Consider the following 26,531-nt stretch of genomic DNA (forward strand, 5'->3'; position numbering starts at 1 on the left):
TTCACTGCAAAAGATGAGAAGTGACAGCTGAAACTTTGACAAATCCACTTCCTGATCTCCATTTTCTAAAAGCATTCATCACACTTGTCCATACCCAGCGAAACTTCTCCAGATGTCAGAAACTGTGTCAGCCCCTGGAGAGACCCATGGTATCAAAACGCACAGTGGCAGCCCAGAAACAGAGAGGTAAAGAATATTTCCTCCAATAAATGCATTTCCCAAAGAACTATTTACAGGCAACAGATAAAAAGCAGATATTTCTTTCCACTGAGGAGCTTTGTGATCATCCAGCTAGGCTTTAGAAATTAAAGCTTAAGAAATATTCATAAAGCTTCTTGTTGTGGAGGATCCTGCTTCACCCAGGTTCTTGGTACTTGGCAGGAACAGCTGTCAGCTAGCAATAAGGTTCTTACTCACTCCGTTATGTTCCTTCCTCCCTGGATTGTCAGTTGAGGGGGTGGGAGGGGGAGTGGAAATCAGTCAAATAATGACAATTAAGAAAATAAAACAGAAAACTGAATTTGTGCTTTAAATTTCATTACTGAAGAAGATTTCCTGTAGTGAATAAAAATTCTTCTCATAAGACAGGAGGTGGTTCAGTAGCAGCAGACATGGAAAATCTTTCATTTGGATGATACATGTATTGAAGAGCAGGTATTTTGGGCTGGATGTTTACAGGACTTTCCAATCACAATTCCTTGTTATCTTTTCCTCCTCTGCAGTCCTTTTTCACACATGCAGGTTTTTGGACGCAGAGCTGTTAAGGAAAATTGAATGCTGTTTTAAGACTGTATCTGTATTAACAGTGAAGCCACAGACTGAAACGAGGAAGAAACATGCCCATTTCTCCTTCCATCCCAGAATGAAAGCTAAGCTACTCTTCTCAGTAATGTTTCTTACATTGACAGTGAGTGGTGCCATTTTTTTCACAGCCCTGTGGAATTGCTTTTCTATGGAATCTGGACTGAATTCAATGTTGACACTGTCCTGAGTAGGAGGTTGGACCTTCCCTCAGGAGGGGACCCCCTGAAGTCTCCTCAAACCCAAATCATGCTATGAATCCTTGTTATCAACTTCTGCGGCTAGTGTCAGTAAGTACTGCTGAGGAGACATGAGGCAGGTGACAGTAGGCACTCCTCAGCTGGTGACTTCACAGGCATTCTGTGTGCTTAATGCTTGGACAACAGATGTGATGGCCATGGCAATGACAGCTCTTCTTTACTGGACATAGGGTATGCCTGCACTGGAACCCAGGATGCCATTACAACAGGCACAGGGATGTTCAAAATGCTTTTGACACAACTAATGCTAATATACTAATAACTTTGAAGCTGTATTTGTACAGGCAATGGCATTTCAAGCCCTTCTCCTACAGAACTGTTATTAAAAGCCATGAAGTAATTTCTGTAACACTTTCTGAAGAAATTAATTGGAGAAAGTGTCATGCTCAGGAGAGAAAACTAATCATGAATATACCAGCTTGGTTGAGAATTTGTAATGTATTTAGGGAGCTATTCGCAGTAATTTACAATGAATGACTGGGATGCTTCAGACTATAAATACAATCTACTCTTTCTCCTTGGGAAAAAAGAGGTTGTCTTTTTAATTATCACTTTGTAAGACTAAAGACCAACCAGAAAGACAGTGGGAGGAATAAAGTCAACATGTTTTCCCCTTTGTTACACTTATTGTGACTTTGGATTTGCTTGAGAAGCAACAACCAGCTAATTCTGAGACACATATGCATCATCTCTGAAGTTGCTTACAAGACTAGTGGGGATGCAATAAGTCTACTATTCCAAAAGCTATCTATGAACCTGTACAATTAACACCAGTTTTCAGTTTCTCTTCAGTCAGTTTCTTTTCTGAGTACTTCTGTGTATGTGTTGGTATAAGCTATGGCTACATACTACATATGTCTTTGATTTATATCATCCACTTTCAGATTTAAATATAGAATCAAACTCCACCAGAGTATGACACTCCTGGTTTGCCTTCCTACGGTAGAAAAAGTAGAGCTAAATATATAAAAGAGGTGTAAGTCTCTCCACTTTTCCCAGTTTAGGTCTATAACAATGTTCATTATTATCCGTACGGTCTCTGCAGAAAGCGAGCAGAAGAAAACTGCAGAAGACAGAACTAACCTGGATCAGCCACAGCCTGCTTCTTTCTGCTGTTCGTGACAATCTCATTTTCATTCATCATTCGTACATCCTGATCTCCCACGTGATTGCTGAAAAGATTAAAATCAGTACAATAGCCAAAATAATCAATGTTGTGAAAAGTTATGAGAGTCATGGAAAAGGTTACTGAACGAGTTATTTAGGTCCTGGAGGCTAAACAAAGCTCTGAAGAACCTCCACTTGATTTGAGACTACCTAGAAAGGCAAGGTATTCTGTCTGCATCCACCTGAAGGATTTCTTGCCAGTTTTAATTAGTGGCATTCATACAGGCATACATTCAAATAGAAATATCATGTTCAGTCTACGATTTTCTTACCTGCCTACACAGCTTGAACCACATTAACCAAAGTGATATTTTAAATCAGTGCAGTGCAAAGAGGGTATAAAAATCCTTATAAGTAATTTAACATTGTTTTGCAATGTTGACAGAGCATTATTTGAAAGTTTTCTAAACTAAACAAAATTAATTTACTCTGACAAGTTTTGTTTGCAGGCTGCTCCAAAATTTTAACAATTTCTTTTGGGGAAAGTAGTAATAACTTCAAAGATAAATTAAATTAAACAAATTAGAGAAAAAATATGAGCTGAATTGAACATTAAAGAAAACATCCCTAATAACATCTCCCATTCACACAGGCAGAAACAAAACATCCATACTTCTGGAAAAAAAGAACCGTACGTACAGCACAAAATAGGTTTCTATTTTTGGAGAAAAACATAATGTCCCTCAAACTGTCTGAGTGAAACAGACAAACCGATACTGAAGTAAATCAGAACTTAAGGTACTGATGATAATATCAGACTCAAGTTCAGGGTTCATAAAAAACTGAACAGTGACATGTGAAAAGGAATAGGCCCAAACTAGAAGTAACACTATATAAAAGCTCAAGAACATTTTTAAAACAGAGGGATATTATTCAGCACGCAGTAAGGGACTTGTCTTCTATTGCTAAAGTACCCTATCTTTCAGCTGGGTACCAGGTGGAAAAAGGGAATAGAAGAAGATTGCAAAACAGGCCAAGAAGAAAGACCAAGAAAGCTCCTGCAGAGGAAGTCTAGAAGAGAGGAAACTCAGCATGTTCTTGGCTGGAAAACAGATCATGCAGTTTGCATGACCCAAAGAGTATACCCCTCTTAAAACTAAATCAAAGGATATATGTCCTAAAAATATATGCAAAGGAAGTCATATGAAAAAGATTTATGATTGGACTTGTTGCTTCTCTGCTTCCAATAAAATAACTTTAGTCATAGAAAGATGTTAAGCTGTAAAGGTTCATTTCTTCTCCTCCTTACTATATTCCACTGAACATTTTCTCAAAACTTGTATTTCCTCCAGACATTTTAATTTCAGTAACTTTTTCACTTGAAAAATTGTTTATCTCCAAATGCTACCATGACAACACAGCCACTTGTACAAGAACATGAGTCTAACACAACACATCCAAACAATAATAATTTATTTCAACATCTGACAGTACCAGTGGCCAACAGCCAATGCTTTAGAGAGCCACAGAAAAACAAACCCCACAGGCAAATGTGAACTTCTGTTCTTAATCAAGACAGCTTACGTTCCTTCCACTTATTTTTAAATATTTGAACATTATTCTGAACAAATTATGTGTCATTTTTGAATGCAAAACTGTTCCCTTTTTTTCCAGGTGATGTATGTGCAAGACATTCTATTTGTTATCTGTGCAATGTATAAGTGTTTTTTTCTATAAGCTTTCAATTTTTCACTTTTCAATCTCATTTAAAATAAATTATTCAATCTTTATTTTCCTTGCTAGGGACTGCTTTTTAGACCCTATCAATCCTGACCTTCTAAATATAAGTGCATTTCACTGCATTTCATCATATTTTCTGTGAGCTTGCCAACTCAGTGGTTTCAAAGTGTCATTCCTCTGAATGCATTTCTCTTTTAAGAGGTTCATTATTTCAGAATGCTGATAAAATAGTAGACTTCTGGTTTCTTAATTAGGATTGGTACCAAATAAGAGGACTTTCTTTTCTTGACTTTTGATGTTTGATTCTTTTTCATTAACTTTTTTTTTCCTCCATGTAGTATCATTGGGATTTATTATTTCTTCTCTAAAGAAGCCTAACTTCTTTCTTTTGTGTTTATTACTATAGGATTCCATGAAAATATATGTAAATATGAATCATGAACCTCATTAAGTGCTAAAAAAATGTTAACAGATAAAGCTGGTATCTAAAAAAACTATTGGTTATTTCCTACTAAGTGTGGCTGACTCTGCTTTGGAAGGGAATTTTCTATAGTAATATACATACTGCTGACATTAGTCACAGAAAAACGTTTTTTGAAAACAAGATTCTTTCTTCCAGTCAAGATCTACTCACATACCTAATAACAGTTCTCTTCTCCTGACGGCAAATCTTCTCATCATCCGTAAAGAGAATGGTGTGATACGGGACCACTGGATCACAGGTTGGTAGGATGCCTGATACTACATGGTTCACCATATTCAGAATCCCATTGTAGACAAGCAAGTCATCCACCAAAAGCTAAAGATATTTAAGAAACAAACAAACAAATCATCTAGAAGTCAGGCATTGCTTTCAGCAGTGGTCTCTGTCAATTAACTAGAAATCATTTTGCCCTATTTGTTTCACAAGTCTGGTCATTAGTTTACCTTTTGTTCCTTAAAACTTCCATTTATCTATTTGCTGCTGGGTTTTGATTTTTTTTTTCAAGTTTTTATCTTCTCACTGATGTTTCTAATGCAACTTTCAAGCAGGTAATTAAAAATGTATTTCATGTTTCACATAATTGCCATTCTATTAACTGGAGTGAATCACTCGTAAATCTGGGAATTAATGAATCTCACTCCATTACAGCTGTCTAAAACTTGGGTTTCTAGTTTTAACTAGTCTTCCAGGCCTGCTCTATAGTCAGTGGGAAAATGAAAGTATTATCCTATCTGAAGACAATTATCTAAGAAAAAAATCAGATACAGTGTCCTTTCCCTGGACAAGAAAGGGAGGACAAATGACTGGCATAGATTAGTCATTTTAATACTAAATGCAAAGTTAAATGAGATGAATCCTATCCTTTGAGATTATATGGAATTACACTTCAGTAAACTGTGAAAATAAGTATAGAAATCAAGCAAGCTGACTCACCAGGACATACAAAACGCATACAAAAATTACTTACACCAAATTCTTTCACCCCCCTCTGAGGTGTTTTGGCATAATTCCATAACTTGATCATTGACACAGTAGTAGGTACATCAAAAATTACATACACCCTATTCACCTGTAAAAGAGAATTAAATTATATTTAAGAGCACAAATTCCCCAAAGAAATGAAAATCTTACACATGCTCCATCAAAAGAGGATTGTATTTAAAGATATATAACTAGAGGCAGATAATGGATGCTAAGGATTTAAGTTCAGCTATCATCTCTGTTGATAAACCACAGATGTCTCTACCCCAGAGCCTGTCATCCTGGACTGCTGGTCAACTGGAGGAGGGGTAGAGAGACACTTTTAAAGAGTATTTCATCAACCAAATAGATGTGTACTTCAGCATAAGGTAAGTTGGTTTCTATTCTGTCCTGCCCTATTGGAGTCTAGTCCTTTCCACCACATATAAATGGAATCCACCCTTTGATTTGCAAGTCTAAAATTTCTCCTATATCCCCTGATTTTGAAAGTTCTTGCAGAAATTTTGCAATTTTTGTGTGAGGTATACTAATGGGAATGTGGAGACAATTCTTCTGATGCTTCCTAAACAATTATTGCTTGAGACAATTTTACTTTCAGTGACATTAATGTCAAGATGTTAAGACCAAAGATTAGGCTGCAGAAAACCAAGCCTGCCTGTTACAGTTAATTCTATTGCTGTTCCTTTCATGAGCTACTATATCAACTTTGGGCCAACATATCTTAACCTTCATCTCTAGCATCCTCTGAAGTTTTAATCCTTTGATACACTGGAGAAGATACTGACAGCTGTATTAAATAATTATGCATTTTTCTTACTGTAAGAGAGGTAGATGTGATCAATAAAACTGTTTATAGCTGTGATCTTTTAAATCTCATTCTCACTGCTGGAATAACATTCTTTGTTTTTTAAGATCCTGACCTGCTCTGGTTTGAAAGGTGTTTATTGCAGAAAACAAACATATTAAACTACTTTGTTAGTATCTTTATCATAGTAACGGAAAAAATATCTACACTAGCCTTGGAAATTCTGCTGCTGTTGCACCATGGAGACAGAAGGAAATTACAAACTTAGGAAATCTATACTGCTGCTATCTGCGCAGTGAAGAGAAACTGGAATAAAAAGAACTTCTTCTAAAAGGCAGTCATTTAGCATCATTTACTAGTATCAAATTTACCTAAAAATTATGTATAGTTTCCCCTTCCTTGATGATTCTAGCTACATCTATGTACATCATTAAAATAGAATGAAAAGGGAAAATGTACCAAACCAGGAAGAACTGGTGCAAGCCACATATGTCTGCCATCAGTTGTGTCATTTACTCTGTCAATGAGTTTGTCTGGAGTTCGGATGTCTCCAGATATATCTTCTAAAATGTTGACACTATCTGGAAAAGCTGCAATATCTGAAAAAAATCTTTAAGCATAAATAACTGAAAAGTACATTTCAGAAACCCCAAATTTAAAAGTTCGTGCTTGCTCTTCCAGATTCCATGAGAGAGTATGTGCCACTACAGCAGTAAAACTTAAAAATACTCTGAGTACTTCACATAGGTAGCTGAGAAACTTGGGTGCACATCTTAAAAGCAGGACAACCCTTACAGATTCCGGCATTCAAAATTCTTTTAAAAATAGAAATAAATTAACAAGCTGCATTTAATTTATTTTCAATTATGTATTTATGACTTCATCAATGAAGCTTTTTTTTATTTTGTGACAAAGCCCTGGTTTTTGGTATGAACTTGTGAAAATTCCTTATATGATACATATCTCAAGAAAAGTATCTGTGCAGGAGGAAGTCATCAGTCAGACTAGGTTTTGCTTGAGTTCCTGAAGGTCTGTGATAAATTCAGTATCTGTCTAGTAAGGACTTCTTTCAGTTTTTTGACAAGGAAAGATTAAAACTCCTACTGAACAGGCCTTCTAGGTCACCAGATTTTCTCTGTAAGAGAACATTTATGTTAAAAACATAGGTATGTTAAAGACACATAAAGAAACGTGGATGCATGGCACTGTCTTCAGAATTATAGATCCCTAGCAATTCAGTTAAGGGACATTAATTTCCCCTTGTCCTGCTTTCTAAGAGGCCTGAGTCTGTAAGCATATATGAAGAATTTAAGAACTAACACGGCAATGCCTCAACTGTTCAAGAAAAGCTTGCTCCAAACTCAGTACTGAATTACCACAGTTAGTACTGCACTAAGACAAATACGCTCTTTTGTGGATCCCAATATATCCAAGCAACACTAGTGTACAAGCAGGAACAGGCAATCATTCAAAACAAGTTGAGGTATCTTTACCTGGCATTGTACTGTACAGTAAAGGCATACCACTTAAAAGCTATGTTAGATCTCCTATTCTGAAAAACAATCTGTCATCGCTTTTCAATTTCAAAATGCTGCTTCTCCATTACTGATGTTTCAAGTTCATCATGCATCACCCAAGACTCAAATAAAAATAGCGCTCAGGAAAGAGCCTTTATTACATTTTCATTGTATCCTCTATTTATTAGGCAACAAGGATCCTTAGAGACATACAATTTATGTAGCTTCCATGCTTTTTATCTAGTTGGCCAAGAAACTGTTTCTTCCACGTGACTGAATGACATGAATTATGCATTGGGGTATGAAGCTTTCAGATCTTAAGTGACTTTAGCTGATACAGGGCACTGAGGTGTAACCCTGATGACTATGAATCTTTCAGACACATCCTTCATTCCCTCTCTTGGTTACCCAGGGAACACTGAATCAAATTCAGCCTCAGAGCTTTTCTTCACGACCAGATCAGGTGTCTAGAATAGCCTAAGGCTCCAGAACAAGAGTTATGAAAGATTTCTTTCCTGTGGCAAAATGAAAGATTTCATAACAAAGAACCGGGCTCAACCTTTTCTTATGAATTTATAGCTCATCAAACTTTCTGGTCCTTCCATACTATAGAAGAAATAAATGCTGATAGCAAAAAATACCATATCCTTCTTAAGACTTCCCTTCGCTAACCTTGCTCTGCTTTGCTGGTGCATCCCATTCAGGAAAGAAATATTCTGAAAGTATATAGAATACATTAAAACATACGGAAACAAGTATCATCACACAAATACAGAGAAATACGTGCAGAGTAATCATGTGGGATGAACTGGGAATTTGGAAGAAGTAGCAACTGATGCCATATGATCATTTGCCAGTGAGCAAACTGCATATCTGAAAGGGATAAAGGCTCTTGGTCTGTAAAAGGATACTGTTCTCAGTTAGTAAAATTTGGTCTCCGTGTTCATTGAACAACTCAAGTCCATTCAAACCAATGTAGTATGGATCACCCCAACTTGTCAGAAGTTGAAACTGGAAAACAACTAAAAAGCAAAAAGCTATTAAGGAAAAATTTGATAGTGATACTTTGTCCTAACAGACTATTTAACTTGCAGTTTCAAAAATTATTGTGCAGCCCACATCTCAATGTCAGACATCCTTATTTGCAGCTTAGGCAAGGTACGTAATGAGTGAAAAAATTCCAGTTTTCCCTTCTGACTTTACTATGTCTTAAACATCTCTGAATAAACTATTTTCTTTTAAGTCTGCCATTTCTATCACTGATAATACACACACACAGATGAACATCTGCACATGTCACAAGCAGGCAAAAGTATACCTGCATATGTTCATACACGTACATGTTCACTTATGTATATCTTCATATATGTTCTTCCATCAGATGAAGAACTAATGAATGTTTTTAGTGTGTGTCCTACCTCCTTACTTAGTGTAGTGTCCTACACTGCAACTTTTTAATACCAGACCTCCTATTTGGAGCCTATACTCCCTTCTTATGTTTCCTGCCTTTGCCTGGTATTGAATTATATGGGTGATAACTGGCCAGCAAATATGCCCCTAAACTGAATGGCAGACAATGTAATGATAGAGTCTGTGCTGTCCATTTCTTTAATACAAAACTTCATTTGTCCCTCTTTCCTCTACCCAGACACTGATTTTCATGAAACTGGCAGGAATTTAGTATTGTTGAGACTTCATTGTCTGCAAACTTGTTTAGAATAGCCTAATGGATTTAAAAGGTCTGTCAAATAGATGGATGGCACAACAGTAAGTATTATCACAAAACGCTGTGCTGTGCTTCTTTAGAAAAACGTAGGCTTAAAAATTCACAAACATTAAGAAAAATGGCAAAAATATTACACAGTTCTGGTCAACCTTAATAAAGACATAAAATGAGACAAACATTCAAAGACATGCAAAAATACAAAGACTACTTCTAGCTTTCATAAATTGGCTGGATTCTGCGCTAATGGACCTCTAGCTCCAGCTTGAAAGGATTATAAAAGGCAAGAGAAAAAGCTACCAGAGTATCTGCAAACAGGTCACACATTCATATATTATGTTCCATTTATTTATTCTTAACTCAGACTTAATGGATGCCTTTCTCATATTCTTGATGTCTCGTTAATTTCTTAAACCACCAGAAACTGTTGGATTCAAAAAGGTCACAACTTGTAACTGTAGTAATATAACTACAAAATATTCTATACAACAAGAGAGAAAATGACAGAGAAGGATACAACCACATGGCATTAATGGTGCTTCGTAGTCCATGCTGGCGTGTTCCATTCTCCTTGAACCAGTCCTGCCAAACAAAGGAAGACAAAATAGTTTCTTTATGCACTCTTGGCTCATTCAGAAAAGAACAAAATCAAAGAAGTAAGCCCACAAAACCACAAACACCATCCCCTGACCCCTCAGCCTGCGATAAGATTATCCTCTGATTTCAACAAAATCTGGTTAACAGTGTATCGTTATAACCCAATGAAACACTTTGCTTTAAGTGTTTCATATTTTTGTCCAGGTGCCTCATACAACTGGCTTCAACAGAGAGTATGAAAGAATACTGAACAGTTAAGACATATTGCGTGGTTCAGATAGGAAAACAATTCTACTTTACCTCCTTTGTACTTTATTGATCAGCTGGGGCTGCAGGTAGTCAAGAAAGAGAATTTCTTGGGCAAAGTCAAAATGGCAGTTGCCTGGTCCCTTGCGGATAAGAAAGCCCTCTGGTGGGGAGATGCTGTGACCATCCAGCAACACATGGACTACCTTGGCCTTGTTTAAAATAACATAACATAACACGACAAGTTATGTGTTACATGACATTACATGACATAAATTAAAACAGATCCAAAACAATTGCATTCACTTCAGAGGCTGAAAAACTTTCAATAATTTTGTTTATTTATTTAATTCCTCTATAGTATGACATACTTTGGGGGGAAAAAAAGAAAAAAGCTTAAACCAGAGGCAATCTATAGTGTGCAATTCAGAGCATCATAGCTGACATTGATGGGGATGGGAGAGGTGAAGACTTGGGGGAAAAAAGATTTTAAAAAACGCATTGAAGAGAGCATTCAGTTACTGCATCTCACTAGACCTCAGCAAATTGAAGCTTCCTTTCTTCACCAAAATGGTTGTCAAGCATTGGAATGGGCTGCCCAGGGAAGTGGTGGAGTCACCATCCCTGGAGGTGTTTAAAAGATGGGTAGATGTGGCGCTGAGGGACGTGGTTTAGTGGCACTTGGCAGTTTTAGGTTAACACTTGGACTCGATGATCTTAAAAGTCTTTTCCAACCTAAATGATTCTGAGTCTATGATTTCTGGGCCTGCAGCAATACGTACACACATCAACAGAATGGAGAGACTTGGCTTTCAAATCAGCATATGTCACAGAGGTGATATGAGGAGACAGTTAGGGTCAGCCTGCACCTGAATGCACTGCTAGATCAGGCCTGACTGCTCAGCACTGGCTGAAGCGAGCCTTTAAGAACTCATATAATGTGGTGCTTTTGAGAGCAGACTCTTTTGTGTCTCTGTTGCATTTATAGAAGGCCTCTATTTCACCAGTTCTATCTATCTTTGTGGCAGGTGGCACTTGGACTTTTCCAGGATCATACAAACTCATCTACAAAGCAGTGTTTCATGTAACCTAAGGGCATATGAATAAAGAAGAGGTACTCGTAACACGTAGAAAGAATAGAGCCGTGTCCACATCACAGATGCTTGCAGATCTTATACAATCTCTGAAGGCTAAGGTAAATAATTCAGGCATACTTGTTCAGATAATGCAGGAGTCCTGGTCCCTTCGGCCTCCTGCATTACCATCACCTGGTATTGTATGTATGATCCCAGTCACATAACAATTAAATCATGCAATAACAATTAGCACTGCATCTCCCTCTGAAATATGTTAAATACAACTTAACGTTAATCACAAGCAGCATGGAGTCTTTCACTAACTACTGCTTACGGAAGGAATAATATCTGTAAAATATAACAAGACGGCCTTATAACTGGTATTATGATTAAAGCTTGCTGATTAATGGACTGAACCAAAATACATTAATTTAGTTAACAGAAGACTTAGTCAAGTCTAAAGGTAACGCGAGTCAGTTTTCTAATCTTTGGATTTTATACTGACTGATGTATATATGATAATTTGAAGTTATCTTACTTTTTGGTACGCAAATATTTTATTTTCATTATTAAGATTTCTATTAAAAATATACACGCAATATTTATAGTTAAAGTTCCCATTTGAGGCGTTTACTTGAGAAGAACTTAAAAACATTCAGAGTTTTCTGCAAGCACGTATATTATCAGTGACATGATATCCGTAACAGTTTTCATATTTTTTTCCATTTGTAAACCATTTTTTATTCAAATACAGTTTCAGTAAGTTACACATGCAATATCCCAAATGCAAGTAATTTTCAGGACTTTTTTTTTTTTACATAAACATTTCTTGATTTGAAAACCTCAGGTATTGCACTAGACTAGAGGAGGTGCTCATGCGCAATTCGTTCCAAACAGCATGAAGATTAATTAGGAGGGAATGTTTGTATGAGTACCAAGTATAGAGAAATAACTATTTCTGGTTTCATCTTTAATAAGCTTGGGAGCAAAGAAAAGAAATATCCTTTTCATATCAGAAACTTCACTTTCCAACTGAATCAGTCTGCCAGGCTAAGGAAAGGAAGTGAAAAATCCACTGAAATTCACTTTAGTTTAGGAAACACATCTTGAATGGGAAGTCCAGAGACTTGGGAGATGAAATCTTACCTATTATACCACAGCTGCTTATATTTATGTGCCCTTTATAGCCCTCATTTCTAAGTAATTTTCATCATCTGAGAAGGCTCTCAACCGTCACACATAGCGTTTTACAAATCGCATAACAAAGCTTTCACAAGGTAATTTTTCATAGAGCTGGAAATAGCACACAAGCCTTCATTTTGACATTTCACTGCCATCGCCCTCTCCTACTAAAGCTGTGAATAGAATCCACTGGTCTACGGCTGCCCAGCCAATCGTTCTCTCATACCCAGGGACTGTTTCTTAGAAGGAACAGCAATACTTCAAGAGCCAGATATGATGATGCCCTAGGTTCGCAGTCAAAAGCCTCTTTACTGTGGCCCAGCAGATACTTTGCATCTTCAATTTTCCAAATAATTTATATCAACCTTTTAAAGGACTGCAGGTATGAACTCCTTATTTAAATTGCACTCACTGTTACAGGACTTACAGCTGTGCCACCTGCATGCATACTTTATGAGACTCATTTCTTTTTTCTACCGAGCAAAGTAAACTGCAAAAATGTGCCTTTCTTTCGTCTTTTTTTCTTTCTAGGTTTGGCCTCCAGAGATCAAATACCATGTTATATTTTAGGAATTTGGCTATTTCTTTCTCTCCTTCAATAACTGAGATACACATACAGGGAGCTGATTCGGTATGGAAATTCATGTTCAAACTTTTCTCCCCAGCTCTGGGGAGAAGCATGGGCTTCCAACAGTAGTGAAAAAACATTCCACATCTTCACTTAAAGAAAGGTCTTCATTTTGTACACAGAATCACAGAAAGATTTAGGTTGGAAGGGACTTTGTGTCTCCAGTCACAGCTCCTGCTCAGAGCAGAGAAGCCCACAAAGCTAAATCAGGTTGGTCCGGGCCTTGTCAAATTTAGTATTGAAAGTCTCCCATCACTGCATACTGCCTCACAGCCATGCGGCTCTCATGACTCCTTTCTTCATGTCGAATCATATCAATTAAGTGACAGATTTTACTTAATAACCCACAGCTGTTATACAAGGGGTATATTTTGATGGTAAGCTCAACATGCTCCTTGAACCCAATGTGTCAAACCTGCTGGGTTAATGCAATGTATTACAAAATCATGCGTCATACGTTAAAATCTCTAGATAAGTTGTGGCTTAAATAAAAGATCCTACGCTCTGGCCCTCGGGGAGTCTTTGACACTCAATAACGCCCCATGCTGCTATTAGAAGAGAGGCAACACCTCCTTATTTATGTAATGTTCATAATAAAGCAATTCCTGGAAGGCAAATTTACACTAAGAAGTAGTTCTGCAACTTCTGCTGCTCTCTTACTCAATTCTATGAAGGATCCATGCCTCCAACTTAACTTCTAGACTTTTTTCCCAGAATTTTGCCAATCCTTTTGTCCTGTCTATCTCTAGTTTAATAAATCCTAACAATTTTCTTCTTACCTATTGACTGAGTTTGGACATCAATAATACAACAGTTATATGTGAAGGGGAAGATCTAGAAAGAAATGGATTCATAAATTTTCTGTGCAGTGAATAGCAACTACTTCTTTGTTAACACTACATGTATTTTCAGAGAAAAAACAGTGAAATGAGGAACAGCCAAACCCAGAGTGCCAGCAAGATGTAACATGATCTCCAACAGCTGTCTATTGGCAGTCAATTCCAAAAATTCAATATGAAAAAAAATATAAAGCAAGCAATTTGGAAAAAGAAGAGAGCAGGTATGATATACAATTTTAGCTGAACTACTTCAGCCAAACTGTTTGAAGATGTCAACTTCCCCTAATAAATGTTAGAGTTCTAGAGACTCTTCTTGTTTCTTGGAACAAGTAGTACTAATTGATGGCCCTCTGTAACTGTCCTAAGCAGGATTTCTCTTGGAGAAGCACCTCCTGTTCCACCATTCCCTATGTTCCAAGAAATAATCATATGGTAGGCCTAAATAGTACACACTGAGAGAGTACCATTTCAGAATCATATATCTTGAAAATAATATGTGCTCTTGTATGTGTCTCTTAGAAAAATCAGCTGTTAAGATTTCTTTAAACTATCTCTGGCTTTTTTTCAATATTTGCTGTTTGTGGAGACAGAAATGCATTATACCTGCTACGAAATTCAGACTCAGACAATCTAGAAAGATTTATGGTGTTCCATTAAGGCAGCTATATTCATTTATCACAGTACCAATTTTCCAATGCACTGCTGTATATTTTGCTGGCAGCGCTCCTTTTCTTTTACTTACCCCTCTATAGGTATCCTCCGGAGATTTATTATAGTTCCAAAAACGAAGCCCTGCAATATTTTCAATTTTATCAAAATGGATTGTGAGCAGATGATCTTCTCCAAAAGAGAAGGGAATGAGCCACATATGGTCATCCTCTACTGTGATATTAGTGCCATCTATTAACCTACAAAGAGAAAAATCCATTAGTGGCAAAAAAAAAAAAAGCTTGCTTTTCTCATGAAAATCAGGTACTTTACTACAGGGTAATTTTTTTCTAAATTGCACTTCCAGCTTCCAGGGCTTATTGTGCCCATGTGAATGCAATTAAAAAGCACAGTAGACATCAAAAATAATACGTGATTGTTAAATTAAAGACAGTGGGGGAAGAAGCAGTAGCATTTTCTTTATTTGGATCCATCTGAGGGAACACAGAAAAATCCTTAGGCTTTCCCTTTGTGAACAGGTGCAGGCAGAGGAAAGCTCAACTACCTTTGTATCTAAATGGCCAAAGGCAAAACTCTAAGGCCTAGAAACAATATAACTTATTAATACAGTTCTGTGCCTAAACAAGCGTACCTGACTCTCTGCAGTGCGTTACTATGCCAATGCTACTGAACTGCAGCCCACAAGGAGCCGGATGGCAGCTGGGTAACCAGGAGAAGCAGCAGTTTGTTTACATCCTTCTTCAAGCGCACAGTTAGGTACACTCCTACTTTTAAAAAAAGCTTTCTACCAGCATGACAATGTCTTTTCATACAAGCACAGACTTCAGGCTGGCTAGATAAAGTTAATTCCATTATTTCCTCATTTTGGAATACTGACTTTATATACTTCTATCACAGAATACAGCATTCAAAGATGGAGTAAAGGAGAGTATGAATTAATTGCCCACTGTAATTACTTTTGTACACTGCCTTATGTTCTTACTATTTATTTAAAGCTTAATGGAAGAACAAGTGCCAGACTTGGCAGTTCCTTAAAAAAAAATATTTGAATAATGACTTTTTTACAGAGGAACTGATTAGGGAGCTTATGAGAGAAGATATAATCCTTGACTTGGTGCTGAATAGTACACAGGACCTATTCCAAATGCTACAGTTGAAGAGCACTACAATGTACTCAAATTCAACATTCTTGCAGAAATATCAAAAGCCAAAGAAAACCACAACACAATTTCTTGTGTCTGAAAAGGTTCTTAAGCAAAACTGATGAAGTATGTAAAAAAAAAAAGAAGCAACAAAATAAAATAAAATAATTACAGCAGAGAGAATATTAAGGGTTATCATCCTGGAAGCATAGAACAAATGTATCCCACTTACTAAGAAAGACATTAGAAAGAGGGAGGACTTGAAAAAATCAAAGCCAGCCTGGCTCAGTGGCAGCATAAAGGAAGTTATTACAAGTCATCTTTCAACAAAAGCCATGATCAAAACTACCTAAATTGATAGAATCATAAACTCTGGAAGGCTAAATGCATATGCACAGGCCAAAACCAAAGAAGAGTATGAAGGCTAGCAAGGAAAAGGTACTATAAATAAAATTTCTCAAATACAATAGGAGCAGAAAGCCTCCCAGAAATTGTGTGTCAACAGGACCAACAGATGACCAGGCTGTAAAAGTAGCATTTAGAGAAGGCAAGACACCAACAGAAAAGCTAAATTACTTCTTTGCATCTGGATTCATCACGGGGGAGTCTGGAGAGACTCCACCACCAGAACCTCTTCATCACAGGGTATCTCATGGGAAGATTTTTTTAGATCTTGATGGCCACAGGAAATTTTCATACAAATAGGCAGAAGAACTGAGGAATTATATACAAATAAGCTTGACATCTGTATTAGTCATATTAGCAGATATTACAAAGAACAGAGTTAGTGTACGTGTAGATAAATCCAAGATTCTAATGAAGACTTGAGAAAGACTTTGAAAAGAGAAGTCCTAATTCATAAACTTATTCACAGACCATAAACATGCCAAAGGACACGATTAAAACTGAAAATGCCCTTTAAAATCCAGGTATGATGCACAAAAAACAGGATGCAGCTTCAGTAACAACAAATGCCAAGCCCTCTCCAGACCTACAGCCTACATTTTCTATACTGCTGCCATTTAGGAAGTACAAGTTAACTTGAGGAAATATCCTTGTCACTGAGTAAAACTTCATTGGAATTACAAAAAAACCCCAACTGTCAAATTGCCAAAAAACCAGCACCTATTTCCGCAGTTCCCTAATACATCCTCACTCTTTGCTAACTTGAAAATTTTCCTTGAAATTATCCAGAAATCCTGCATAAATATCACTGCATATGCATAGACAGATGCTACACCCACATTCCTTCCCAGAAAGCCCTCAGCAGAGAAATCAACCAGGCATGTTATCATCTCCTAACTCAAACACTATCTTTTGGAAACATTTCATTCATGTTTCTACAACAAGCTGTTCCTGGGTAGTTTGTGAAATCCAAGAATGAGCAGTGATGGTAGGAAAATCGTATTTGCATTAACATGTGTTAACATAATAAAACTTTATGTAATTCTATCACGTAATAAAGTTTGATGTAAAATGCATCCAAAATTTATACACTCCAAGACTTGGTGGAAAAACTGGTACAAAGGGGAAAAAACCAGAAAAAGAGCGCTGCAGAAAATGCTTGCATAATCCAACTCTTTTGCTACTCACTTTTCTAACGTTCTGGAATCTCCCGCATACCCTGGAAGATCATTTAAGTCTTGAGGTGAAGCAGAAATCTGTTCTGCACTTATTTTTAATGCGTGACCATGCTTTCCTATCACTTCAAGTCCTGTCAGTCCAAGGTAATGAGAGTCTCCCCAGGTCATGGTGAAATTCAGCTGCAAGCCTATATAAAAGAATACACGCATAATATATCTATGTACATACATACTAGTTTGCAGTAAGGAGCCAATACAAGCATGCATACACAAGCCCCAACGATTAGCAGCATGTGTATTTTGTTTTAGATTAATTAACTTTATATGCTGTATTTAGATGCCTCCTGGTTTGCATGCCTACTGCCACAGAATAGCACAATATCTCTGTAAATCTGTGTTAGACCTCTTTATTGGGCTACGAACAGCTCATTCACTCAAAACTATACAACCCCTGATCAAGCACATTATCAAGTATCTCACTACAAAGATTGCAGACTGACAGTAATTCAGCAATACATTTAAGCAGCTACATGACAGATTTTGTGATTATGCAGACAGAGAAGACCTATTACTCTGAAGCCTATCTATCATCTTTTGCCAGCTAAATGACTATATAGACTCATAAATCCAGCCTCTCGTCAATCCATAAATTGGTAGAGAACATCAACTCATAGTTAAACCAAAAACCAAATTTGGTTTACTAATGTGTTTAAGTTACTATCTTCATGTCAGAACTGGACACATAGGAGTATTTTAATGGGACAGCATCAGTGAAAAGCAGCAGCATTGATTAGCCTGCATCTCCAGGAAATAAATAAGAAAGAAAAGTTGGGTAGACAAAAGATTTAACTATTGTCTTCAGTTCCACCTGTTTCATACCTTACTGAAAAAACATATATAACATATAGAGATGTAACAGGTAATATTTCAGTCTGATCAAGTTCCATAAAAATCCATCACTTTCAACTAAAAATACCTTTCATTTCACACATTACAGAAGCCCAGAAATAATCAGGTTGGATAATGTCTAAAGAAGCACCAGTACTCATGATGCATTGTAAAACAAACAAGTATTAAAGCTATTAAGCCATCCAGCCCAATTACCTATAAATAGCTGCAGCAATTTACAGGAGACTAAGTCTTGATATAAACATAAATTCACTTGGGTGTAAGATCTCTTCAGCAAGGACACCAAGAAATAAATAGTTCTATTAGCTGACAAGTCTGGAGCGATGGCTACAGTGATATTGGATGCTCTTCCCAAGGCCATGCTGAGACTAAACTTGCTTAGTGTACAAGCATGTGAGAATTCTCAGGTGAGACCAGAGTAACTTTTCAAACAAAAGGGACATGGTAGGGTGAAGCACCTACTCACACAAGGGTTAGTGTTCACATCACCACACCTTCATAGAACCTCAGAATGATGCAAGGTAGAAGGGACCTCTGGAGGTCTCTAGGTTGACTCCAAGCTCAGAGCATGTTCATTAGATCTGGTCTCCCAGCTTATCCAGTGGAGGTTTGAATGTCTCCAAGGGTGGCAGATTTCAAAACCTCTTTCCAGCCCTGCTGCAGTGTTTGACTGTTCTTAGGGTGAAAAAGATTTCCTAATATTCCATTCAAAATTATTGTTTTCTACCTTGTTGTTTCTGCTGCTTCTCAACCCAAGCCTATGTCCATCTCTGAGAACAGCCTAGATCTGTCCTCTCTATGCCTTCCTAATAGCTACAGACAGTAAGATCTCCCCTTCACCTTCTCTTCTCCAGGATGAATAAACCAACTCAGCTCTCTCATGCTTTTCTCAAATGTCAGGTACTCCAGTTGCCTGACCATCTTGGTCACCCTCTTCCACTGGACTCACACCAGGATGTCAATTTTCTTCTTGTCCTAGGGAGCTCCATACTTAACACAATACTCCAAAAACAGGGTCACAAGTGTCCAATGAAGGGAAACAATCCCTTTTCCTGTTCTGGTGGCTGCACCCTTATTTTTACATCCCAAGAGGCAGCTGGCTGCCTTCACTGCAAGACCACACTGCTCACTCTTGTTCAACTTGTGGTCATACAAGGACTTCAGACCCTTCAGTGCAAAACTACTTTCTTAGCTAGCTGCCCCCCAGCCTGTCCTGTGGTTATTACATCCCACATGCAGGTCTTTGCATTTGCACTGAACTTCATGAGGTTACATTAGATAGCATCATGAGGTTACCATTTCTTCAGCCTGTTGAGGTCTCTCTGAAAGACAGCCTTGCCCTCCAGCATATCAGCCACTCCCCTCTGTTCGGTATCATCCACAACCTTGCTGAGACTGCACTTTATCCCACCATCCAAGTTCTTCAAAAACCACATTAATCAGTGCAGTCTATAGTATTGATCCCTTAGGGACACCTCTAGTAACCAGCCGCTAGCCAGACTTTGTACCAGTGATCATCACACTTTGAGGCACTATTTCTGCTTGACATCATAACCAGTAGCAGAATGAAAGAGATGAAAACTACCTGCAGCAGGTTAAGGATCAGCAGTACTGATCCTAAGTTTTGCACAATTCCCAGTAATTTCCCAAAACAAGAAGAAGCAAGAGGACTCTCATTCCAGGCCTAAGAGACCACCTCACAGCATAAGGAGAACAAGAAATGATATACACAGGCAGGACAGAGTACATAGAAATCATTGGCAAAAATGAGGTGGTAGCTACTAGCTGGTTTTTACTTTGCTTTTGTGCAAGGTCATTTACAAAGACAGACCCTTGTAGCAATTAATGGCATTTTTTGTCTGTGTAAGACACTAAATTGGAGTTTCTTTTGCATTTCATAAGACATGGAAAGTCTCCCTAAACTACAACCAGCTTTCTCCAGCTCTTTTCCTGCAAGAACGCATGGCAATCAGGAACTCTCTGACTAACTAGAGCCAAGTTAGTCCAATCAGCTGATTAACAATATTTGTCAGTATGAGAGACTGCATCTGCTGAGCTCAGAATCACACCCTCACTATCGTTTTCACCCACTTTGAGAAATGAAAGGAGGGAAAGGCATCTTAAGTCCACAGATATGAATTGATCATGGACACATTCATAGATAAAGTTCACAGATGTAGATATAGTACATAAGTCATAAATCACAGATCATAGGTTTAGTACAGTTCACAGATTCGTGGCTGACTAAGCCCTAGCATTGCGTGTATTTTTCGAGAGCACATCACAGGTCGCTAAAGACTTTATTCCAAGCCCGAGAATCCAATTTTTCTTGAGCTGGTCAAAGGACCAGGAATTGATACTGAAATCTCTGGGCCATCTCAAAGCTGTCTGGACAATAATTTAAAGGCCCACAGAGAGCTGGTTTTGTACAGGATAAAGAAATCAGGTAGTTTAAGTATGGATATAACATTCTGGTCTTGTTTTATTTGTTCCATTGTCAATCTGATCTGAGGAATTCAGACAGTTCACATAAATAAACAGGATTGGGAGAGAATTACTGGGTAAGGACACAGCTACTACAAATCCCATTCAGGGACTAGGCAAATGGCTAGTGTTATTTTTCTGAGATTAAAAGCCAACTGTTACAATATAATGTTCTAAATGCCATAGTAAACAAAGCCTCTGCCTTAAATATTCAATTACTCTTCTTACTCTTCCAGACCTGACATCTGCCACAAAGTTCTGCATAGCTCTGACAAATCAGATTCTCCTTGATAATACGTTAGGGGGGAAGGTGGTTAAGGAAGAAATAAATGTAAAAACTTACATTTTCCTGTAATTATTCCTGATTCCTTCAGTATACATTCAGAGAGAGGGTCTGGCAGAATTACCTGCTCTTGAACCTAAAAAGTAAACCAACAGGTGCAATGAAGACGCAAGCCATATATACATTACAGACATACTGTTTATAAAGGGGGGGGTGTTTATCTGTTTCTCTGGTTTGGGGTTGGTTTTTTTTTGTCCAGCCTTGTGTATATCAAATTCTCCTTTGCCTCACCACCCAGGCTGTTCTGCAAATGATGGAAAATATGCCCTAAAATTTCAAAGATCATATAGATCCTTAGAAAGTCAAGAGTATTTGGGGGTTTTTTTGATAGCGCATATAGGAGTGTTAAATGGGAGACTCCCTAGTGTGGGCTACTGATTCTCAAAGAGGCTGAAATCATTGTCACTCCTATTTACTTGCAGAGTGCAGGTAAATACCATATGGTCTATTTGCAACATGTTGCAAATATGTTGCAGGGACAAGAAGTCTGGAAAGAAGTTAGGACCTCAGAGAGTGTCACTACAATTTCTCCTCAAGAATCAGGGAGCAGAACAAACAAGCAAACTTGTTCAAAAGCCTGCATTTGTTCTTTGACAATACTAATTAATAACAGCCTATGCTGTTATTAGCACAGGCTAATTGCCTAGCAATCCAGAAAGTGAATAAACAGATGACAAAATTTGCTGATGATACCAGGGCAATTAGGATAGTAAAGACAAAGGACAACTGCAAAGGGCTGTCGATAGACAATTGAGTGTGATAAAATGGCTAATTATGTTCACTGTAGGTAAATGAAAAATGCTACACATAAGGGAAGAAATCTTAGCTTCCCATACACAGTATTGAGCTCCAACAAAAATAATAGCAGATTAGAATGAAATCTTGGCATTATTATAAGTAGTTCTATAAAAACATCTGCTCAATCCTCATTAGTAATCAAAAAGCCAAATAGGAAATTAGAAGTCCAGACTCATTCCTTATAGTTCCATTCATTGTCAGAAGTAAACTTCCTGTCATCCAGAATATAACAAATGGACCTACATTGTGCCTAAAAAAATAAAAGCCTTGTCAACAGTTTTCTTCTACTGTTATATCAGATCTCTGCACATAAGCACTAACATCCTGGATCTTATATGAGTATGTTCCCAGACTGCAATATACTTCATGTAGTAGGAAATGTCCTTGAGGTAATTCAGTAGGTGAAACTGAACAAGAAACATGCACTGAAATAAGCACACAGAGATGACCTACAGAAGATGGGAAAAACCCCTCCGCCTGGGGATACATTTCTCACAAAATAGTGACTCTATCTTTGAAGTCTGATGTCTTTTTCTCACAACAACTTTAAAAGACAAGCCTGGGAATGAGAATTTGCAACTCTACTGACTATCAAAACCCATGGATGCAATAAAGCTACTTGTTTAATAGAATGCAGAATAATGACTTCCCTTGCAGGCCATAAACCATCTGTGCCAAGCCACCTTATCACCTCTTTTCTCCCTTTTCTTCCTTTCTTGGCTACCCAGATCCTTCATTCCATTGGTACCCACCATCTTTTCTTTCAGATATGGTCTAATTTTCTACTACTTCAACTACTTCTGCTTGTGAACATTTCCAGTTCTTGTAAAACAAATTTTTAAGTGCTCGATGAGTGTATCAGAGAAACACCGCTGCGTGTTTGCTCTGTTCTTGCATTTTTCCTAGGCATCCACTATTGCCCACAGTCAGAGTTGGGTCAAGTGCACTAGTTACAGGTCTGAGTAGCTATAAAATCTGTCATGTTAAGGATTACCAAAGTCAAGGGAAAGACAGATGACCATGGATAATATCGACAAGAAAGTAAGAAACTTCCCTAACAGCTTTTGAAAAGTTCTCTAGTCAGTGCACTAAAACACTGTTTCATCCACTGAACATGCTATAGGAAAAGAGGTCGAATGATCAACAAGCAGGGACTGTTCAAACCCAATACTAGTCTGAATAACAATGTTATGCTGGAGAAGAAAAATAATCTAGTAGATCTGTATCATTCCAATAGCATAAGCATCCACCTACAAAATCTTGACGGTGCCAGCAAATTCAGAATGACAGGGAGATCAATAGCTCAGTCACAACAGCTTTTGTTATTCCATTGCTGATACAGCATTTCAGAAAAGGAGTATGAAGAGCATCACTGATGAACAGCAAAATAAAAGGTCAAGGTTCTGAGTAAGGACAAGACAGTCCACACCTAGGCTTCTGCAATGGAAGAGGTCCTGGTGAACGCTCACAATAAGCAAGTGATCAAGAAAAGAGAGGTGAACTTCAAATTCTGTTCACAAAACCGTGCACTGCATAAGGTGTCTGGACAGTTTAAGATACCACAAGCAAAGATGGGACCAAAATTACTGTTGCCAGTGTTAACTAGCACTAGAGAAGTCAGTGTGTTAGAGTCACTGACTCAGCAAGATCAAATTCCAATGTTGTGACATTTCCTTTTGTATTACAAGCCACAAGGAGAAGAGAATAAGACAGAACAGGACAGCTTGACAACAGCACAAGGCTCATTAGGAATCGTACATGACTGGGAGGGCTTTAGCTGAACCAGCTGGATTTGGATTGATTCAGCTATGGATCTTCTCACAGACTTCAGACTGTTCAGTGGACAAGGAATTGGCTGGATGATTGCAACCAGAGAGTAGTGGTCAATGGCTTGATGTTCAGATGGAAAATGGTGACAAGTGGCTTCCCTCAAGGGTCTGTACGGGGACCGGTGCTGTTTAATATCTTCATTAATGTTGTTTAATATCTTCATTAATGATATTGACAGCGGGCTTGAGTGCACCCTCAGCAAGTTTGGTGACAATACCAAGCTGGGTGGTGAGGTTAATGTGCCAGAAGGATGGGATGCCATCCAGAGGGATCTGGACAAGCTGGAGAAGCGCGCCCAGGTGAACCTCATGAGGTTCAATGAGGCCAAGTGCAGGGTCCTGCACCTGGGCTGGAACAATCCTCATTACCAATACAGGCTGAGATGCTGTGCTGGAAAACAGCCTTGAGGAAAACGACTTGGGGGTACTGGTGGCTGAGAAGCTGGACATGAGACACCAATGTGCAGCTGCAGCCCAGAGGGCCAACCGCATCCTGGGCTGCATCCAAAGACATGTGGCCAGCAGATAAGGGAGGTGATTCTGCCCCTCTGCTCTGCTCTGGTGAGACCTCACCTGCAGCACTGAGTCCAGCTCTGGAATGTCCAACACAAAAAGGACATTGAAGTGCTGGAGTGAGTCCAGAGGAGGCCAAAAAGATGATCCAAGGGCTGGAGCACCTCTCCTACAAAGACAGGCTGAGAGAGTTGGGGTTGTTCAACCTGAAGAAGAGAAGGCTCTGGGAGGGCCTTATAGCGACCTCCCAAGACCGGAAAGGCGTCTATAAGAAAGCTGGGGAAGAGCTGTTCACTAGGGCAGGTAGCAATAGGATGAGGGGTAATGGTTTAAAACTAGAAAAGGGCAGATTTAGGTTGGATATTAGGAAAATACGAGGGTGGTAGATCACAGGAACAGGGTTGTCCAGAGAGGTGGTGGAGGCCCCATCCCTGGAGATATTCAAGATCAGGCTTGATGGGACTCTGAGCAACCTGATCTGGTAACATTGTCCCTGTTCACTGCAGAGTGGGGGGGAGTTGAACTGGATGATCTTTAAAGGACCCTTCCAACTCAACACATTCAATGATTCTATGCGTCTATGATTCTGTGACTTTGGAGTGTGTCCCCTAGAAACACGTGTCCCCATTGAAGCAACAGTAGGTGCTCATGAAGATCTAAGAAGGTAGAAGATTTGATGGAAATCAGGTCAAAGACTGCCCCACACCATCTTGAGTGGAAAATATTGCAGGACCTTTGCTCAGACACTGAACTGTTTGGCTGGAGTGGTATGAGGCAAGACTCCAGTGCTTGAAAATACAGCCTTCCTCCAAGCAGTAAAATACTGTGTATAACAGTAAAGGGGCATTTTTATGCTGCAAAATGCGCATAGACCTGTGGAGATGCTAGTCAAAAAAGGGAAAAGTTAAAAAGAAGCAGAGGGTTAGGAAGGGGAGATTAAATGACATAATGCCAGATCCTTCTCATGTAAGATATTTAATTTGTGGAGGAAGAAATAAGCAAGAGTATAGTCTGTGCAGAAAATACAGGAAAAAATCCTTGGTTTAAAGTGACAGAGAGTACAACTACTCATTGCACAGATAATGGACAGTGGCATAAACCTTCAGGAGTGCCTAAATAAAAAAGAACCCCCTCTAATCTCTGACCGAGTAAAGAAAAAAATACATACACAATTCAGTATAGCCTTCCTTGTAGTCTTATTAATTAATCAGGGAAACCCAAATTTGGAAGCCTTTGGGCTTATAAAATTGCAGATATTATTGAGCTGGTGAAAATCTTCAGAATAGACAGACGCATGAATTCTTATGCAGAGCTTTATCATGGAAATCAGTGTCTCCTACTTTTATGTTATGTTTCAGAAAGATGATATTTCTAGAGAGTTCTGAACACAGAGGTACCTACCTGTTGATCCGCTGTTCTTAACCCCGCTTGTGTAAAAGGTCTTTCATCTCCCTCCCTATCAGCAGTTGTTGGTCTCTTGAGCTCTTCTTCATATCTCAAGGAGCTGGCATTTTCCATTTCTCCATCATATGTCTCATCATAGCAGTATATAGCTTCAAGAATATCGTCATCGGTAGTGAACAATATAGTATCCCCAAAGTGCTCCAGAGCTGAAAGCAACATACCAAGTTAAATGGAGAAACCATACAAAAGAATATATAGAGTAACAAAATCTATTTTTGGTCCTTCTTTACATTTAATTTTCAGTAGTGTCTAACCACAATATATGGTAAATTGATACTTACTCCCAATATAATCAGTATGTTTATTCTCAAACTTATACTGCACAGCAGAAAAACCTAGAGAACTCGGTCAAATTTCAAATACATATAAACGAAAATGGGAAAAAAGCTTTTCCATCCTCTTTTGCAAAAGGATGTATCTGTGAAAACAGGCAAAAATCTGCACCTTTTAAATGTCCAGTGACTATCTGATGTTATTGAAATATGGTCTTGTTGCTAAGACATCATTAAGAATAAAGATTAGCTCTACATGCTACTAAAATTCACAATATCACTGAAGTGTGCATTAGTCGGTTTCGCATTACATTTTGAAATTAAAAGGACTAAACAGTAAACAAAATGACAGCTTGCTTTGAAGTGGAAAGTGATAACAAAGAAGCTAAGTGTATCTGTCTGTATCATACTGGTGCAAAGAAAATAAGAAATTATAGTATACCTCCAGACAAGGTTCCTGAAGCTTTTGCAATTTCTCCTTTAAAGATGCATTGTTCATCTAACACCATTACAATGTCTTTCACACCCCTGAAAGAGTG

The 26,531-nt window shown here is 38.2% G+C and overlaps 1 protein-coding gene across 1 annotated transcript in view; it reads right to left on the minus strand.

Moving 5' to 3' along the window:
- Positions 1-701: 701 nt before the first annotated feature.
- The window catches only part of KIAA0556 (KIAA0556 ortholog), a 57,132-nt gene continuing 31,302 nt past the window's right edge, over positions 702-26,531 (minus strand). The window contains 13 exon segments of the mRNA XM_010189832.1: positions 702-757; positions 2,145-2,233; positions 4,547-4,707; positions 5,360-5,461; positions 6,638-6,777; positions 8,607-8,717; positions 9,936-10,000; positions 10,316-10,473; positions 14,729-14,894; positions 17,391-17,568; positions 21,117-21,192; positions 25,658-25,866; positions 26,435-26,531. The exon segment at positions 26,435-26,531 is cut by the window's right edge and continues 6 nt beyond it. Of these exon segments, the coding sequence (XP_010188134.1) occupies positions 702-757; positions 2,145-2,233; positions 4,547-4,707; positions 5,360-5,461; positions 6,638-6,777; positions 8,607-8,717; positions 9,936-10,000; positions 10,316-10,473; positions 14,729-14,894; positions 17,391-17,568; positions 21,117-21,192; positions 25,658-25,866; positions 26,435-26,531 (1,608 nt within the window).

Source organism: Mesitornis unicolor, unplaced genomic scaffold (assembly GCF_000695765.1).
Source record: "Mesitornis unicolor isolate BGI_N332 unplaced genomic scaffold, ASM69576v1 scaffold12690, whole genome shotgun sequence".
NCBI lineage: Eukaryota > Metazoa > Chordata > Aves > Mesitornithiformes > Mesitornithidae > Mesitornis > Mesitornis unicolor.